The sequence below is a fragment of the Hippocampus comes genome, unplaced genomic scaffold (assembly GCF_001891065.2).
Source record: "Hippocampus comes isolate QL1 unplaced genomic scaffold, H_comes_QL1_v1.1 scaffold29, whole genome shotgun sequence".
In the NCBI taxonomy this organism is placed as follows: domain Eukaryota; kingdom Metazoa; phylum Chordata; class Actinopteri; order Syngnathiformes; family Syngnathidae; genus Hippocampus; species Hippocampus comes.
Window position 1 is genome coordinate 2,944,421 of NW_017805820.1, and position 18,349 is coordinate 2,962,769.

Genomic DNA, 18,349 nt, shown 5'->3' on the forward strand with positions numbered 1-18,349 from the left:
GATGCAGCTGGTCAAGATGCTCTCAATGGTGCCTCTTTACTAGAATGTCTGCATGATGGTGGGCGGGGCTCTTCCTCTTCTCAATTTGTGGAGGAAGTAGAGCCGCTGCGGACTCTATTTGTCATTTTTGATTTTCTCAGCCTCCAGCATTGTCAACCAAATCTTCCGTAAAGAGCCCCGTAAAAAGACGATCTGGACTCTTCCCTCGACTCCACTCCAGCAGTGAAACTCAAGCCGAAAAATGCAATCGAAGGTTGGTCTTTATTTCCCAGACACAAGTACGATGTCTCATGCTCGGTACATGATGTTCTTGAATTGTTTTTTTTGTTTGTTTTTTGGGGGGTATGCAGTGACCAAAAGGCAACAGAGATCTGCCCACTGTCCCAGGAAGTCAGGTCGGAGACATTATCCAACCCCAGCTCACCTGAGATCTGCCCTAACAAAGAAAGGTGAAACAGGCTCCCGTGACAGAACTGACGACAAGCGCTGTAGAAAATAGATGTTGTTTTTAATATAATTTACCTATCACATGGTAAACTAACATCTTTCCTCTTCCAGGCCTTTCATTAAACTGAAGGACAACACGGGCAGCAAGCCGAACATCTCTCGGTCTTCATCAAGCACCAGCAGTTTCAGCAGCATTACAGGAGATCCAGAAGCTTTGGAAGACCTAGAGATAGTGAGTATGGTCCTCAGCACAGATTCGTCTTGTGCTTCCACTGGTTACATGGTACATGGTTATTTATGTATGGGATGCAACTTTACCGCAACACTGTCCTCAGGGGAATTTTGCCTTTAGGAAATAAATTTAAAATCTTATCTAGTTTTCTGTTTTTTTCTCAAGTCACGCAACAGGATTCCTGGCCAGAGATCAACCTCCACTTTTTTAATTCTTTTATCTTTAGGTATTTTTCTTCTATACAGTTTCCTTCATTCTTTATCCTTCTCCCGCCAGGCCAGTCATCCCTCCATAGCATCATCCTCTGCCTTCAGCCCTTCAATCAGCATCGACAGTCCCGTCTCAGGAACTCCCATCATCATGTCCCGCAGTTCCACAGGTATACACTGCTCTAATTGTAACCGCTCTCAGCCTCTTGAACATGTGTTGTTCATTCTTCCTTTTACTCTCTCTCCAGATGGGAAGAATAAGACATCACCGAGGTCTAACTTGAAGTTCAAATTTGACAAAATCAGCCACTCATCCACAAATGTAAGGATTTTATTTTTCCTTCATATGATAAGTATTTATAAAAAAATGAATGGATAAAAGGTTTATGAGGATATATTAGACTATAATATGTACTAGTGTGAACAGTCGTGAAGTGGTTGACCTTTTACACTGATGGACGATCGCAGTCAGACACTTCGCCATGTTGGTGGCAACAATGAGTTGGCCCAATATGAGGTAATTGAAGGCACTGAAATCAGGGCACTGTGCAAGTTCGTCCTCCTTTATGAATCTATGGACCTTGATTTGTGCATTGGGGTGTATTTGTGATGGAACAGAACAGGTTCATTCCCAAACTGTTATGACAATTGCAAATTGGAAGTTTTGGAAGATATGTCAAGAAATTCTTAAATTATCTAATAAGGGGCCGGCCCGGTGGTCGACTGGTTCGTGCGTCGGTCTCACAGTGCGGAGGTGCAGGATTCGATTTCGGCTCCGACCTTCCTGCGTGGAGTTTGCATGTTCTCCACGTGCCTGCGTGGGTATTCTCCGGGTACTCCAGTTTCCTCCCACATTCTAAAAACATGCATGGCAGGCTGATTGAACTCTCAAAATTGTCCCAAGGTGAGTCTGAGCGCGCATGGTTGTTCATCTGTGTGCCATGCAATTGGCTGGCAACCAGTTCAGGGTGTACGCCGCCTACTGCCCAAAGACAGCTGGGAAATCTACTTTGCCGACAGACAGAAAGAAAGGCCAAAACCATCAGCTGTGATCCACCATGACATTCCCAATTCTCTCATTCCCCTCTGGAAAGAGATATCAAACTATCAAATGTAGAACAAAAACACTAAAAAACAGCCTCTTCCCCAGGCCATCAAAGCCATTATTTTTTTAACGTGTGCAATATATTGTTTGAACCAATATGTGAAATTACCTAAATTATTCTTTAAAATGTCTCAGTGCTATCGTATACTGTTTTGATCAAGTCAAATTCCATTTTTCTGTATTCAGTATTTCTCAAACTGTTAACATAATGTCAATCATTCTGTCAACCATTGATAGATCAATGTCTCTACATTTCTCTTTCAGTCAGAGTAACTTGATGACCAGCCTTGAGAGGGCCCACGTGGGTTGAATGGAGCTGTGCAAATCAACAATTTCAAAACCAAATCATTGTAGAACCACGTCGCTAAGCCACGGGTGATCCGGCAAGACTCGCAAGAGCACCAGAGTCCCTTAAAATAACTCTCAATACCGTGAGTGTATAGTGCAGAACGGTATTGTTGGGGTTCTTTTTGACAGACTTTTGGTGGACAGAAAATAGTTCATGTTTTACAGATGCTCGCGCATTTTTGTGGTAAAATGTTCATATCATTAACAAACCCTGACCAGGCTTTGATACTGTGAGTGTTGCGGTGAGCTCGACTCTCCAAAGCTTTTAACAAGTTGTAGTCTGTGTTAGCTGAAGAATGTACCCAGGTTTAATGGGAACATGAGTTAAAGGCTTAGTAAAGGTTTTACTTTTTAGCTTGTCAGCTGCTGGCCAGTTAGGAAGTTAAGGCGTCTGTAAATGGTCTGGAAACAGATCCTGTTAAAGTAAAACCATACTACTTGTGAAGTATTGGAAGTCTAACGTATATTAGTGTTGGATTAGAGTTTGTCGTGTGTATGAAAATTGTTCTTTTGTTTGGCGTAATCTTTTGTTACCTTCATGGTGCTGCACTATGAATGCTGCTGGAATTCAGTCAACCCATGTAATAGTATTTCTGTTTTTGTCAGGATGTCAAATTCCCGATTTGATGTGCTTGTTTTGCTGAAAAATGATGTGCAGTACATGGTACTGCATGAATATTTCACCAAGATTTTATTTTTTTCTTATACTTTAGCGGTGTATTACTTTCATTTCGTGTCAGGGTAAAATTACCGCACATTGTTTTTTTTTGTTTTTTGTTTTTTTTCTAAACAGACTTTTGTACTTCAGTATGCGAGACAAAAACATTTCACCTCCTAGAGAGGCTTGCTAGATCACCCTACGTGTATACTCGGTGTATGATAAATATTTTCTTGTCATGACTTGATGACTTGAAAAAGACTGAATTACCTTTAAACCAGTTCTGGCAAAAACACACTGAATGTGAAGTTGAAATTTTTGTTGCTGCTTTTTGTATGCCGTCCATTAGATGTGCAATGCAAAGGTACAGTAGTTGCATACATGAAAAGGAAAGGCAAGACTAGTTTAAAATACGGCATGATCGTCTCAATTTGACAAAAGGGAGTGATGAAAAAGATGAATATCCATACTGCCTAGGATTGTTGTAATTCTTGCTGTGGAGAAACGTTCCTTTGACAGAATAATTTTTTTAGAAATCATTTTTATTTATCAACTGAGGGGGAAATGGATGTTTAATGATTATCTGGAGAAAAGAGAATAGGCACAAATAAGGATACAAGTTAGAATCGTATTTGTCATTGAATTTGCAGCAGCCTTAATGCCTTGCATCCTTTTCACTGTTAAATTACTTAATTTATTCAAAGATATTTTTTGAGCATTGTAAAAAAAATAAAGGAAGGGTACAAAAGCAAATGAAATGACATGATGGGAGAAGATATATGAATTTAAAAGCTGTCTAAAGATGTAAATGTATATTTCATTACGTAATGTGCTGCTGGAAATTTATTCAACAAATAAAATGTATTTTGTGTGAGTTTTGCATTTGTCATTTTTCCATTTTAACATTAGATTAGATTGAATGTCAAACAAACAAAACAGCCCCCCAAATCTTTAGTGAAGATTATTCATTCATTCATTTTGTTGCTCAACCACAGTCATGGATGAGCGTAAGGCTATACAACTAGGTGCAGGAGGCAGTATGCACCATGGAGCCTACTGGTCTTTTGGGATTCATTGAATTTATTCACACTGTTAACAGTCAATGTGCTCACATCTGGTGTTCACCCAGTTATGCCATTATCGTATTATCAAAAACTGGAGGCACTCTTGATGCCCATTTAATTGCCGAACTTCCAATATAGAGGAAGCATTTTTGCCTGGCAAACTCGTTGAACGTATTTGCAAAGTACGTTCGAATATATCGATGATGCATTCAAACATGTTTGCAAATACGTGAGAACGTGAACGAACGCTAACCTCATGTCCAAGTAACTGAGAGACTGACCCCGCCCCTCCCTGACCTCAATAACACACACTAAGTATAACTGCCGAACAAACATGGGAACAGGAATTGTATTCGAACAGGGTGGTTGGTTCTGAACTTTGTTTTGTGTTTTTCAAATGTAAATATGTTAATAAATGCATGAATACATTTCGAGGGTGGAGTGTGGACGGAGACTCCACAGATTTCTGACGGCGCTGTAGCACCCCCTAGCCTCAATATAGCGCCATTACAGTACATTACTCACACTGATGCAACCTAATCGAGAGTCCTTTTGAACACACCGCAGAGAGAACACAGTTCTGTAAAGCCGAAACCTATGGCAGAGTTCAACAAAAGGTACAGCGGTATGCACTATACTACGATATGGAGGACTGGCTCAGACAAAAAATAAATAAACAACAACCAAAGGTGTGGACAGACAATGAGTACGGCTACATGCTGTTTTGTTAGTTTTCCTAGCTGTGCGGTAACAATTGAAAGGAGTGGTCGGAAAAGACAAAGTTTTACGAATATTTTGGTAAGGTCACGTGCACTCATGGATACAAAAAGTTAAACCTGATATATAGCACAAATAACGAGATAAACACGTAATCATGGAATAACCTCAAGGTACCACTGGATTTTTTTCACAGAGTTGATTTCCTGTAAAACTTCACGGTGCCATTTCCATTATTCCTAATGCTAACAGATACCGTGTTAATTAATGTACTTGGCTTGGTAACTAGTTGCAGCTTTAGCTGGTAGCTTACCACTTATAGTGTTATATTTTGTTTCAACCCAGGTGACATTTTACACCCAGCTACCATGTCAGGTAAGACAACTTTGAAGGTATGTGTGCAGAAAACAACGCCTCTATGACAAAGGGCAAATCTTTTATTACCGTTGATTTATTTTACCAAAAGCCCAGGCTGGACTGACAGGTTTTGACAGAATGGCAGTAACCACACGGCGTGTCAGGATGTGGCGAGTATCAAAGAGCTCAAACCTTTACTACTTAAACTCCGCCCAGCTCTATGACATGGAATACGAAGCGGGGTGATAAACGAGCGCACCCTGCCTTCTCGTTGACATACTGACTGCGTCTGATTGAAACAAAGAACCAGTGATTTTTTTTTGTAGTTGTTTTTTTTTAAATCGCGAACGACCCAACAACACTCTTCAAGGTCCAAGACGTTATGGAAGCCGGTAGGTTTTTTTTCCCCTGCTTTCTCGCGTTTGCGTGTCGATGTTTCTATGCTTGACAGTTGAAGCATGACAACTCGGGAAGCTAATCGGCTAAGTTAGCATTCTACGAGCTAGCTTGCCTATCAAACACGGTGGGTTTGTCTCAGTTAAATTCACAGCTTTGTATTGATTAGGTGAATATATTATTATACAATCCACCACCCATTAAAATAGATGGGATGATTGACAATAGCTGTTGAAATTAGCTTGCTTTTGGTTGCTCGTGGAGTTGTCAATCTATGTGAAATGATTATTTCGGGTTTCCTGATTATGTACCTCAGACGTGCCGGACTGTAGTCATGCATTGTTGTTGCTGATTTAGCCCAGTAAACTAATTGAAATGGCTGTTTCAGTAAGGCGCCTTTTAAAATCCATTTCGACTTACTTAAGAAGTTTGTGTCGTTTACGGGCCCTTTACTAAGTCATGTGGCGTTACCCTCGCTCACAGGTATATTTTTCATACTGAGCATGAGCACAGCCTTGTTTCAACCTGCACGAATGCTGAGATCCCAGTATGTAGGGGTTACATCTCTTGTCCACAGTGCTTGTCCACATTAGGTGAGCTGATGGTACGAGGCATTAATAAATAGTCAATAAATTCAGAAAATACATCCCTTTCATCCAATCTGCTATGTAAAATTTCCATCAAATATTGAAGCAGTGGCAAAATCTGTATTTGTGAAAGCTGCAAGTCACTCTGCAGCCCTGTGCTTGGCCTCTTGCCATTGCAAACAACTTGGATGTCAGTTACTAAGCTCACATGTTGTTTTTGTTGATTATAAGATGGCGAGTGATAGTGTATCAGTCACGATTGTGTTTCACATTTAGTTAATGGTCATTAACAGAATGGAGCTGACAAGGGGACATAACCATGGGAACACGCACGACTAGTCAGTCTTCCCTCCCATGTTAAATTTTTTCGCACAATGTGTATTTGTGCAACCATCCTCCATTTTTTATTGCCTATCTAGATGTTCGCCAACATAGAGCCCCTCAGCACTTTAAGTCTTATACAACCTCCTACACTACCATTGCACTACAATTATACTGTTGTAGTCCCTTAAGTCTTCAGATGACAAAGGGGTTTTTGAAGATCGAGAAATATCTCCCCCTAATTATACAGCATTGCTGCACTGTAGCCACCCTCCCCAAAATAATGTCTTGTTTAACCCCATTTTAGTATTTTGCTCTTTTACTTTATCCTCTCCTCTTGTTGCTACTCCAGGTCTCAGTCAAGAGAAGGTTGCCACCTTTGTAGAGCGCCTGCAGGCAGAGCCTCGCTACTTGTTAGCCCAGAATGTGTCAACGTGCATCGACCCACTGGAAGTTTGCCTACACCGGAAGACTGTGCAGGATACTGTACACATCTTTCAGCATGCTATCCCCACAGAGGGCAAGCCCGTCACTAACCAAAAAAATTCAGGTAGTTATTCTATTCCATTCTATTCTTATCTGGGTTTTAGTCACATGGATAGCTTGAGATAAGGGAAATTGCAGTAGTCCTTTCCAGGTCAAACCATTATGGCCTGTGTTAGAGTTTTTTTAACTGAGCATGAAATGTTTTGCAACATTTTTTATTATCATGAGTGTGAGAAAAGCATTAAGGTCTATCATAAAACTTAAGCCCATGAAGTTGTATATTTCCCCCCTTATCTTTGTTGGCACACATCATCCGGAGCACAAGGGTTGCTAAAGCTGAGTGTACTTCTTGCATCATGCTTTTTAACACTCATACAGCTTTTAAAAGAATGTTTTTCACTGTTGTATGACAACAAAAGTTGTGTACTCACCCCTAAGTTGAACGCATAACAGATGTTCCAATTATGTTTTATGATTCATGTTTGGATAGTGTTGACTGAACCATCCTGTGTACTGAGAAGCCGCGATAGAGATGTGGATCCCGTGTTTTTGGAGGATGCCACCAACCGATCTGTGTCGGATTTGACTGCAGCCAGAACTTAGCCTTAGACACGTTAAGAATCTCTTAGCGCTCACTGATCTGAATGCCGTGTGTTAATTTCATGATATGTGAACATTTAAATTTGTCATGTGACTTTTTTCATGAATTCGCTATTTTATTTTCGCAATAAATATTACAATGTATAATTTAAGATTTTTTTTATTCAGACCTTGTAGCTCACATGTGTGGATCAGTATAATCTCTGATCATTGGACTTGTGGTTTCATCATAACCAAACAAATATGTCTGTATGTTTTGTTCTCATCAGGAAGATGTTGGATCTTTTCATGTCTCAATGTCATGCGGCTTCCCTTCATGAAGAAGTTTAACATAGAGGAGTTTGAATTTAGTCAGTCCTATCTCTTCTTCTGGGATAAGGTGAGATTTTGAGGTGCATACATTTTCATTTTCTCCACATTCTGAAAGGATCGTGCACCTATTACATTTTCGCCTATTCTATTAGCACACTTTTAAAAAAATGTCTTTCGTCTGTTCTTTCTTGGCAGATTGAGCGGTGTTACTTCTTCCTCCATGCCTATGTGGAGACGGCACAGAAGAAGGAGCCAATGGATGGACGCCTGCTACAATTTATCCTCTCCAATCCAGCCAATGACGGGGGACAGTGGGATATGTTGGTCAATCTCATTGGTTAGTTGTAGTTTACATAGTCACAGAATGAAGTTACTTTTGGTGAAATTGTATGGGTGGTGTCACTTGTAATTTTGCCATGGTATTCGGCAACACAGAGTCATCAAAAATATTTCTAAAATTGCATAATATAAATAGACGAAATAAACAACCTGGTAGAAATTTTACCCAAATAAACGCTATTCTTCATAGACTGGCATCTTATCCTTGTTTATGAAGAAAAGTAGCTGGCAGCGCTGTCACAAACAAAACTTTTTATAATCGATTATTGTGTTGATTTATTCCATGGATGACTCGATGAATTTGATCCCCCTATCCCCCATCCCACTAGCAATGGTAGATTAATAACATGTTAACTTGCAGCTCAGCAAAGTGGTGGATTTCCATCTTTGACACAGAGGGCGGCGGTTCAAATCTCAGTCATGATACTAACATCTTATTGTCTATATTAGACCGTAATACCAAGGCACTGCCTGTTGTTAAAATGTGTTGGCTACATTGGGAAGGGCATCTCGTGTCAAACTTGCCAAACATAAAATTACTCTGGCGACATTACAAGATGTGTCCTGTGGAAAAACTCACTGACTCCAGTGTCAAATGTCCACCAAAAGAGGGTACCAATACACTGTGACATTGGTCATGATTGGTTTCAAATGTGTGCAATGGACTAATGTGGCCTATAAATGTGTGCGTGAATGAAGTACAATGTGGCTCAAAAGTGCCCCCTGGGGGAGAAAAAAATGCGTCGAGCATTTTTTGGAGCCCACCTGGTCGACTTTTATTCTTAGTCCTAGTAGCTGGCCTGAAAGTAATTAATTATTACCCGCAGTTACACAACACAAATTGCATTGATGAATGGCACATGATAGATATGGCCAGCGAATTCTTCTGCTTTGATTATTACAGTCATGAGGTAACCGTGAAACGTGAAATTTATTTAGGTTGGAGTCACACGACTGTATGCTTTCCCATCTTCACTAGGAGCAGCAGCAAATCATCTTCTGTTCTAACTCCAGCTACCCGTATGTCTTCACTCACCATATCGAAATTTCCTCTTCGGCCTTCATCTTTGCCACCCACCTGATGGCTCACTTGCCAGCATACGTTTACCGATTTATATATTGTCCGAGCTTAATCTGGCCTCTCTAGCCTTGTCTCCAAATCTTCAAGTCTGTGTTGTCCTTCTGATCAGATCATTCTTCATACCTGTCTTTCCTCTTCACTCCCAGAGGGGTCAATCACACGGCTGTACTAAAATGTGCGAACGTAACCATTGTTCAATTTTTGTCTTATCCAGAAAAGTATGGTGTCATTCCAAAGAAATGCTTCCCAGAGGCACACAGTTCAGAGGCCTCCCGCAGAATGAATGGCATTCTCAATCATAAGGTGTGCATGTATTCAGTTTAAGACACCCAAAAATTCCCCTTGAAAGCTCATACTTTTTTTTTTTTTTTTGCACGTCCAATTGTGTTTTACAGCTTAGAGAATACTGCTTCAAACTGAGGAACATGGTGGACAGTGACACAACTCAATCGGAAATCTCCGACGCCATCCACACCATGATAGAGGAGGTATCTACTATGTCTCTTTTGATCGCTGCATACTTTTGTCAAACGTTTATTTTAGAATACAATTTCAGAAGGTTGAGGTTACAGACTGCAGAATAGTTGCAGGACTCTTTCAGGTACAGGGCGAATGGCAGACAAATGACTGAATGACTGACAGATTAGTAAGTACCGATACCAGGCATCATCTCTGGCCAATATCCAGCCTTATTTCAAAGTGTTGTATACATATGCGACCCTTTCTAGCTGTTTTCCTGTCAGGAAGTAAATGGCATGTGTGGCTACCAGACTGATTTTCTAAGTGAAGTGCATCAATGTCAATCCTCTCATTTTCCATTTAAGATACAATTTCTCTCATGTATGTTGATGAGGCTTAAATTAATATTAAGTCTTGCTTTTTAGCCATGTTCACGACAATTGACTTTCCATTGTTTTGATTTGTGTAAGAAGCGATCACCGTATCGTTTGGATTTATCGTAAAATCTTGGATCTATTAGTAAATACCCATTAGTTATGCATGCATTATTTACAAAAAAAGTTGCTGTTGTTTTCCATTAGAACCCTAAATAATGTGTAGTTCTACCCTACACCCTCAGTCAGCTGGCATCGACTCCTGCCTTACTGTAACTGTGAACAGAGTAAGCGCACAAAAGACTGGATGACCGGATGGTTAACTACTACAGATCTTCCTGTTAGGTCAAAACAAATGACCATGCAGACCTTGCATAGAGTGTGAATAGAACGCCTCAGTGAGCCGAGTTTCACCACAGCAATGTTTCATGTTAACCAGAAGAGGGGGCTGTTAAATAATAGTGGCCCGAGAATAGTGTCATCGGCAGTCTACAGGTCACTCTTAAAAGCTCCTTCAATAAAACAGTTACACTGGTCAAAAACATTTGTACTCAATGTTTTTAATCAAGCATGTACACTTTTTTGCAAAAGTGCAAAAACTGGAGACAATGTTGCATATCTGTCGAGGTGGGCCTGATAGTAGTCAGTGTTTGTTTGTCCACCTGGAAGTGGTTTGTTTTGTGAAACGCTCTTCACTCAAGGCCAGCTGCAATGGAGAATTTCCATGTAGAACAGGCACATTTGATGTGTATCATTAAAAACGTTAACATAAGTACGTAACATCAGTACTGTGCGCATTTTGCATTTCTCGTCAGTAGTTTTTGAGCCTTTATTTCGCCATGCTTTGTGTTTTCATAGTTTAGATGTTATTCAAGGATCGCTTGTTTGGTTTCAAAACCTTCTCGTGTGTGCTTGCGTGCTTGTGTGTGTTGGTCGTTATTTATTTGCATCAATGGGCACCCATGTTTCACACCATCAAACATGGGTGCCTATATATATATATATATATATATATATATATATATACACACACACATACATATACTGCTGCCTGACATGATGTTTGCTGCCACCATCCGGCACTTAGTTGGATAGTGGCAGACAAAACTCCAAATTGCGCATGCAACGCAAGACAGACAAATTGTCCGGGCTAAAGGGTTGTCTGTCAACAACCCGTAGGTTTGAGGCATTCCTAAATCAAGATACCACTGTTTTCACAGCATTGCTTTATACTTTCTCCCATTGAGGAAATGCCGCATGGCCTCTTAATTGTTCAGCCCCTTTTTATCATTCAGGATGTCAGTTGCATATGTTCAGTCTTGGGGGACGAGAAAAACAGGACGGGAGAGGTGCAAACCATGAGGGGAAATTCCTGAGAGCTTCAGCAGAGGTTAGAAGGGTTAACAGTCGGCCTAATCCAAACAGGCCAGTTTAGCCCACAGGAAATCATTCTTTTACACAGAAAGAAAATGCACATGAAGAAAGGTTGTGGGGTACAAAAAGGGAAATGAGAGAAATAGCTGCAGGGAGGAAAGAGGAGCTAAACTGGGCGGGATTTAGTAGCAGTGATGGTTGATGAGTATTGTATTTGTGGGGCCAAACCCCAGGTTGGAGATGTTCAGCTTTGTGCTGATTAAAATATAATCCAAAACATCCTCCTGCTGAGCTACTTGAGCACACAGGCATGCGTCACACAATACTGCAATGAGATGTTGTTGGTAAAACGATGGCCCTACTGTGTGTTTCCCGTGAAGGTGTTCCGGGTGGTTAGCATTTGTCTCGGCAGCCCGCCTGAGACCATCTCGTGGGAGTACAGAGACAAGGAAAAGAACTTCCATCGCTTGGGACCCCTAACCCCCCAAGAGTTTTACAGGGAGCACGTCAAACCCCTCTACAACATGCAGGACAAAGTATGTGGGACAATAATGCTTCGACTGTTTTTTTTTTTTTTTTTTTTTTTTTGTCACTAATTTTGGGAGCTATTCCCTCTCTAATTTCAATTTGTTGTTGACGTTAGATCTGCCTTGTGAACGACCCCCGACCCCAAAACCCTTACGGGAAGCTGTATAGTGTGGAGTACCTAGGTAACATGGTTCGAGGTCGCCAGACAGTCTACAACAATCAGCCCATCCAGCTTCTCAAAAAGGCTGCTGCCGAATCCATAAAGGACGGAGAAGTAAGTTGAAATGAGCCACGGTCTGCACATGAATTGTCTCGTTTTAAACACGTGAACACGTTTCTCTTTTAGGCTGTGTGGTTTGGCTGTGACGTTGACAAACATTTCCACGGCAAGATGGGCATTAACGACATGAATGTGTGAGTTTTAATGTCCTGTGCTTCAAAGTGTTGCATATCGGAAATAGTTAGCCCTACATCAGGTTTTTTTTTTTTTTTTTTTTGGGTGTAGGTGCTGAGTGCAGATAAACTGAAAATACTGAAATGAATCACTTTATTGTTACGACAGTTGAACGAAGTCAAGATCAAGAGTCATGTAATAACACGAAAATCGGATCCAACAGTAAACCAGCCCGCTTCAGTATGACGATGTTACATCACAGTGGTGTTTGTACGACGTCATTATAGCAGCTTTGCACAGCAAGACCAGACCTCTTCTTCCGGCATGAGGCAATTTGTCTTCCCACAACAGAACAATTCTGATCCTTGCCCTTCAGGTGCACCGCCATTTGTCTGAGTTACTGGCGCCGTGCTCAAATCCGACCACTGAACTGAGCCAAACGTGGTGCTACATTTCTGACGCAGAAGAGCAGCTATCATTTCTGTGGCTGTTAATAACATTTGGGAAGTCGGAGTCGAAAAGTGGAGAGAAACAGAATCGTCTCTGAATTTGTGTGCAGTGTGAACCTCCTTGACCCCTCACTCTAATAAACTGAATCGTATTCCGGGATTGAGCACAAACAGCTATTTATTAATTAGTTTAACAGTAAATACGCGGAGTCCTCGGTTTACGAGAGATTGGTATCAAGCTCTGCTGCGACGAGCAAAAACCCGCAAGTAAATGACATCCCCTTAAAAAGGTTTGGAATTCCCTTTCAATACCACAAGATGATAGCAAAGCACTACTTTTGTCTAAATGAAGCTCATGGTTCCTTGGCACCAGGATTCCACAAAAGCGGCAAAGTAATAATTTTATCTCTTTGACCCAATTTAAGAATGCTGTTTAGATGAGTTTTTGTCAGATATGTTTGCTCAGACAATTCAACAAAGGCCCGAACGCAGGAACTGATACATCCGTAACCTGGCTAATGACCCTTTCTCATGATGGGAGTACCGAGTACTCCCTTTTACCCAAAGTTAAATCTTCCTTTCCAAGTTGTCAGTTAACAGACGCCAGTGTGTCTACTAATGAGAGTTAAATTTTTCTTTCTGAGATGTGGTCAGATACCATTCTCTCGTTCACCTCGAATTGACCCCTGATCCTCTGTGTTCCATTGTGTACAAGATGTCTGAACACACACGCGTTTTGAGGTCAATCAAGCATGACACAAAATGAAACTTTAATACATGATAACATTGTGTTTGTCTACTCTCTAACAGTTTTATAGCAAATTATAAAGAATAGCCCCCCCGCTCCCCCCAAAAATCTGCAAACATGGGAATTTACACATGGTGCTCTGCAAGTATGTGGGGGTTTTCTGTCTTTACTTATTTTTGGTTGTTATTAGCGCAGAGGGCAATGGCCCAGTCACAGCAAGAATTTTGTTGTGAGCTTCCTTAGACATCATTCTCCAATTTGCGTTTGTGTATGTGCAGCTTCAACCATGAGCTGGTGTTTGGCGTTTCAGTAAAGAGCCTCACTAAGGCAGAGCGCCTGCAATGTGGAGACTCTCTCATGACCCACGCGATGATCCTCACCGCCGTCACGGACAAGGTAAGCGCACACCAATGCATAGGCGAGGGTTAGGCTATCCGATTTGAAGGTGGTCTGTCATGGATGCAGCTTGGCATGACCAAAAGGAACTGTGGAACAAGGCTGTGGTTTATTGCATCTAACTTTGCTCTCGTCTTTTTTTTTGTTTTTGTTTTTCGTTTTAATATCATTGGCTGCCGTGATTCATGGTGCTGTCAATGTCCCCTTTTAAGTGACGCCAGCTGTCAGGACACTTTCTCTCATGTGTTCCCCTGCTTAGCTGTAATCTCTTCATTGTCTTCTCTTTCTGATTCTCTCAGGATGGAAAAGAGGGTTATGAAAAGTGGAGGGTGGAAAATTCCTGGGGAGATGACCGTGGGAACAAAGGTAACCAAACATCTTACTTTTTTGGTTTCATGATGATTTTTTTTTTTAATATGCAATATTTCCTTTAAACTCTTTCCTAGTCCAGTATTGCTGACTGCGTTAGCCACCTCAAACAAATTAAGACTTCCTTCAAAGTGACCACAAAATAATCATTGATTTCAATAGTAATGATCCCAGTTCATACGTGATGATGTTGACATGTTAGAGGTAACGGCGTAGCCCATTTGACCTTGGTTGCTGACTAAAATAGCAGCGCCTAACCCCGAAATACTTGATTCTTTCAACAAATTTTGTAAACATCTCTCTATCAGCGGCATGAAAAATACACTAATCATTTTGTTTGGTAATTAATGCAGTTCCCCACTTTTGGGCAACATTATTTTGGCCTTTAAACATAATATAGCTCTTTTAGTATTTAAAAAAAATAAAGCGTCATATTTGAGTTAAATTAAAGCAAAACTGGTGGGGCTAGCTTTCAACATGTTCCTCACTGCTTCTTAGTGGTGAATTTTCACACATGTTGTATGTGACTTTTTTCAGAGCGCCCAACAAGCTGTTTTTCCGATTGTAAATCCTTAATTAACTCGAGCTTTGTGTGCAGTATTGGCCGGACTACTAACGAGAGACAGGATGCAACATGAGCAGAAGTCGATATGCCTTTTTTTTTTTTTTTTTTAATGAACAGGCCCAACATTTCAAATGCTTCTGCCCACCACCATGCACCAGTCTTGACTAGCGCTGTTATTATTCCTTCATCCTTTCATCCCTGTGGTTTATGTTCCTGTGAGACCCATCATCTTCTTTGTATCTCAGCTCAGCATTCCACTGCAAATTTAGACATGCGTCATCTGGCAACAAACACATACAGTTCAGTGTAGCGCAATATACAGAGCGAGCGAGAGGAGGACACTTCGACAATATTTGTCTGAACCCGCAAACCAGTGACCGTTTGGGGAAAACATGAAAGTTCATAGACACCAGCAGATAAGGAAAGGCAAGAATACATGACACAATCAAAATTTCGGAACCGATCAGCCAGTTTAAAAAAAAAATTAAAAAACAACAATTCCTCATCCGATTGGAAGATGGATCACTCTATCCAATCTGTTTAAACAACTTGTTTATTCCCCCGGAGGAATTGGGACCGGCCTGTCCCATAGCAAAAATCATAAATATTGACGCTTATCGAAATGCATTGAGCGAAAAAAAAACCCCCAAACTATTAAACCCTATAAATTCTCCCCAACACGCTGATAAACGTTCACTACATGTAAAATGAGGTCGAGAAAACCTGCCCAAAATATTTGCCGATCAGATCTGTGTTAAGTCTGTTGTTACAGCAACTCTGCATTCCACGGACTGTTTGTTCCTTTAAATGCTTCTAGTTGTGAGGTCAGCAAAGATGGCTGCCACAGTACTCCCTCTGCTGTGAGAGTAGCCAGTAGGCCTTTCCCTAAAAAATAAATAATGACATGCAGCGCACACAGCCCTGCGCCACCCAACATGCGGGTTCCCATTGGTTTGCAACAATGACAAACAAGGCAACGCGCCAACTATGATTTGCGTATTTGGATGGACACTCGGACGAAACACACACACACACACGCACACAGACCACTCTGAGAGATTGTTTTGAACTACCATATACTTGCCGTCACTTTGATAACTCGACTGTGTGTGGGATTCTTTGCTCTGAGCATGAGAGGGAAGAGGAAATGAGAGAAAACAAACTGAACGGCGCGTCAGGTCTTAAGGTCTCCCGTCAAGGTCTCACATCTTGACATTGGGATGTTCATCAAGCTTAAAAGGAGACACTAGTATTTTCCGTTTTTTTTTTTTTTTTTTTTTTGTGTGTGAAGTTGAAGCCATTTTCCTCTCTGATAAAACCCAAAGTAGCTTCCCAAAGAATAAATCTGACAAAAGGGTCGATACATCCAGAGAAGAAGCCCAACTGCTAATCAACCAGGGCCCCTATTTTGATGTTGTTGTTTCTGTGTCTCTGCAGGTTACCTCATCATGACAGATGATTGGTTCTCAGAGTATGTGTACGAGGTGGTAGTAGACAAAAAGTTTGTCTCTCCTGATGTCCTGGAAGTGATGAATCAAGAGCCCGTTATACTTGATGCTTGGGACCCAATGGGGGCTCTGGCCTAAGTGCGGACACCCATGTTTTTAACCATAACTCGTTTTCTTTTTCTCCCTCTCGCTCCTCTGCTTTTACCTCGGCTGGATTGGCTATCAAAAGGTTTTAAGACATTGAAAAAGATAAGACCAAGTCTTTTCAAAATAATTTCCACCGATAATGTGACCCATAACCTGTCAACTCAAGTGGAAAAAAAATATACAGTATATCGATTCTATTTTCGAGGAGAAGTAAAAATGAACATGACGTGTGCACATCTTACCACACAGTGCATCTGATTAACCCCAAATTGAAGTTCCACCCCTCCAGAAAGCTTTTCTGACATCTTTGCCTTCTAACAGAAGCCGGAAGGTTTTGTGCAAGCATCGTCTGGTATTTGAAAGCGTTCATAATTCCCTCCACCTTTAGACCCCAGTTTCAGCTGAAGAAAAACAGCCCCATACCATGAGGCTGTCACCACATTGCTTCATTGTAAGTTATTCTTTTGATGAGGAGGAGTAAGTTGCATTTACACCAAACCTCATGTTTGGAATGATGGCCAAAAAGTCCAACCTTGGTTTCAGTGGACCATATACATTCATGTGTACTCTACTTCAGTACAATCCAGTGCAATCACTTGCCTTCTGAAGTCACCTAATTAATAAAATCCACCTATGTTTATTCTTATTATGAATTCATCTGTGAAGGCATCAGTAGTTTTAGAGAACACTAGTGAACAAACAGCATTATGAAGATCAGGGAACTGTAGAGACGGGTTAAGGATAAAATTGTAGAGAAGTTAAAAGTAAGGTTGGGTTGTAAAATTTAAAAAAATCAAAAGTTTTGAACATCTCAAGGAGCATCATTCAATCCATCATTTAAAAGTGGAAAAAGTATGGCATAATTGCCAACCTACCTACATATGATTGTCCACCGAAACTGTCAGAGCGAGCGAGGAGAGCACTGATCAGAAAAGCAGCCAAGAGGCCCATTGTCACTCACTCTGGAGGAGCTGCAGAAATCCACAGCTCAGATGGCTTAATCTGTCTACCGAACAATTAAATCATGCACTCCGCAAATCTGACCTTTGTGGAAGGGTGGCAAGAAGAAAATCATTGTTGAACGAAAGCCATAACAAATACCATTTGAGTTGCACTTGTTACAGGTCACCAATTGTGGGTGAAAAAAGGTCTTGATCTTCATATCTTATGTCACAAAAAATGGCATTTAAACGGGGGGGTGTAGACTTTTTAAATCTTGTGTCTCCCATGTTTCTTTGAAAACATGTCAGTGTTCTAGGTAAAAATAAATATCAATTTTTAACAGGCTGCTTGTGTCTTCTGAAATTTTTTTAGGATTTGAAGAGTTCACTACATTCAGTATAAATTGTCTTTAAGCCTTGCATAATCTTTCTACACAGCTGTGCCCTATCCATTACAACAAGGCCAAAATAACTACAGTGGCACCTCTACTTACAAACGTCTCTTCATATGAAATTTTCAAGTTACGAAACGTCTCAACGGGAAAATACTGCCTCTTGTTACAAAAAAATTTTCAAGATACGAAAGGTAAAAATAAAGAATGGCCTGCTACTTGCAGTTGTCGCAAAAGGCGCCATTCAAGACGGGATAATCAGTGCTACGCAATTGTATGGCGCAAAGTAAGTACTGTCTCGTCTGTAGGGTATTAATTGCAAATGCCCCTCCCACCGCGTCATGCACGGACGCTCTTCTTTTCATTGAAATTCAAGAAATTTAGTGCCATCACTTACACGAATAAGGACGATGACGGTCATCCCTACAGCAATCAAGTTTATGCAACTTCTAGTGTGGTTGTAGACAAAAAAATGTCCGTTGTTGAACCAAACCCAATGTAATTTT

General features: G+C 40.9%; 2 protein-coding genes across 12 annotated transcripts in view; both read left to right on the forward strand.

Annotated features, from left to right (window-relative positions):
* rap1gap2a (RAP1 GTPase activating protein 2a) overlaps positions 1-3,873 on the forward strand; it is a 58,129-nt gene extending 54,256 nt beyond the window's left edge. For all 11 annotated transcript variants that reach the window (XM_019885923.1, XM_019885921.1, XM_019885922.1 and 8 more), the window contains 6 exons: positions 141-253; positions 351-449; positions 559-679; positions 956-1,058; positions 1,137-1,210; positions 2,258-3,873. In XM_019885923.1, the coding sequence (XP_019741482.1) occupies positions 141-253; positions 351-449; positions 559-679; positions 956-1,058; positions 1,137-1,210; positions 2,258-2,266 (519 nt within the window). In that variant the 3' untranslated portion in view covers positions 2,267-3,873. The remainder of the gene's footprint in view (positions 1-140; positions 254-350; positions 450-558; positions 680-955; positions 1,059-1,136; positions 1,211-2,257) is intronic.
* Positions 3,874-5,371: 1,498 nt separating this feature from the next.
* blmh (bleomycin hydrolase) lies at positions 5,372-17,289 on the forward strand. The gene is made up of 12 exons (XM_019885929.1): positions 5,372-5,529; positions 6,794-6,991; positions 7,797-7,906; positions 8,035-8,176; positions 9,474-9,562; positions 9,655-9,747; positions 11,847-12,002; positions 12,110-12,268; positions 12,341-12,408; positions 13,864-13,981; positions 14,281-14,347; positions 16,353-17,289. Exons 1-12 carry the CDS (start codon positions 5,520-5,522, stop codon positions 16,499-16,501), a joined length of 1,359 nt encoding a protein of 452 aa, XP_019741488.1. The 5' UTR covers positions 5,372-5,519; the 3' UTR covers positions 16,502-17,289.
* Positions 17,290-18,349: the final 1,060 nt, after the last annotated feature.

Coding starts and splice junctions, on each gene's coding strand:
- blmh (XM_019885929.1), top strand. Junction 6,992..7,796: donor CACTAACCAAAAAAATTCAG/GTAGTTATTCTA, acceptor TGTTCTCATCAG/GAAGATGTTGGATCTTTTCA. Junction 13,982..14,280: donor TCACCGCCGTCACGGACAAG/GTAAGCGCACAC, acceptor TGATTCTCTCAG/GATGGAAAAGAGGGTTATGA.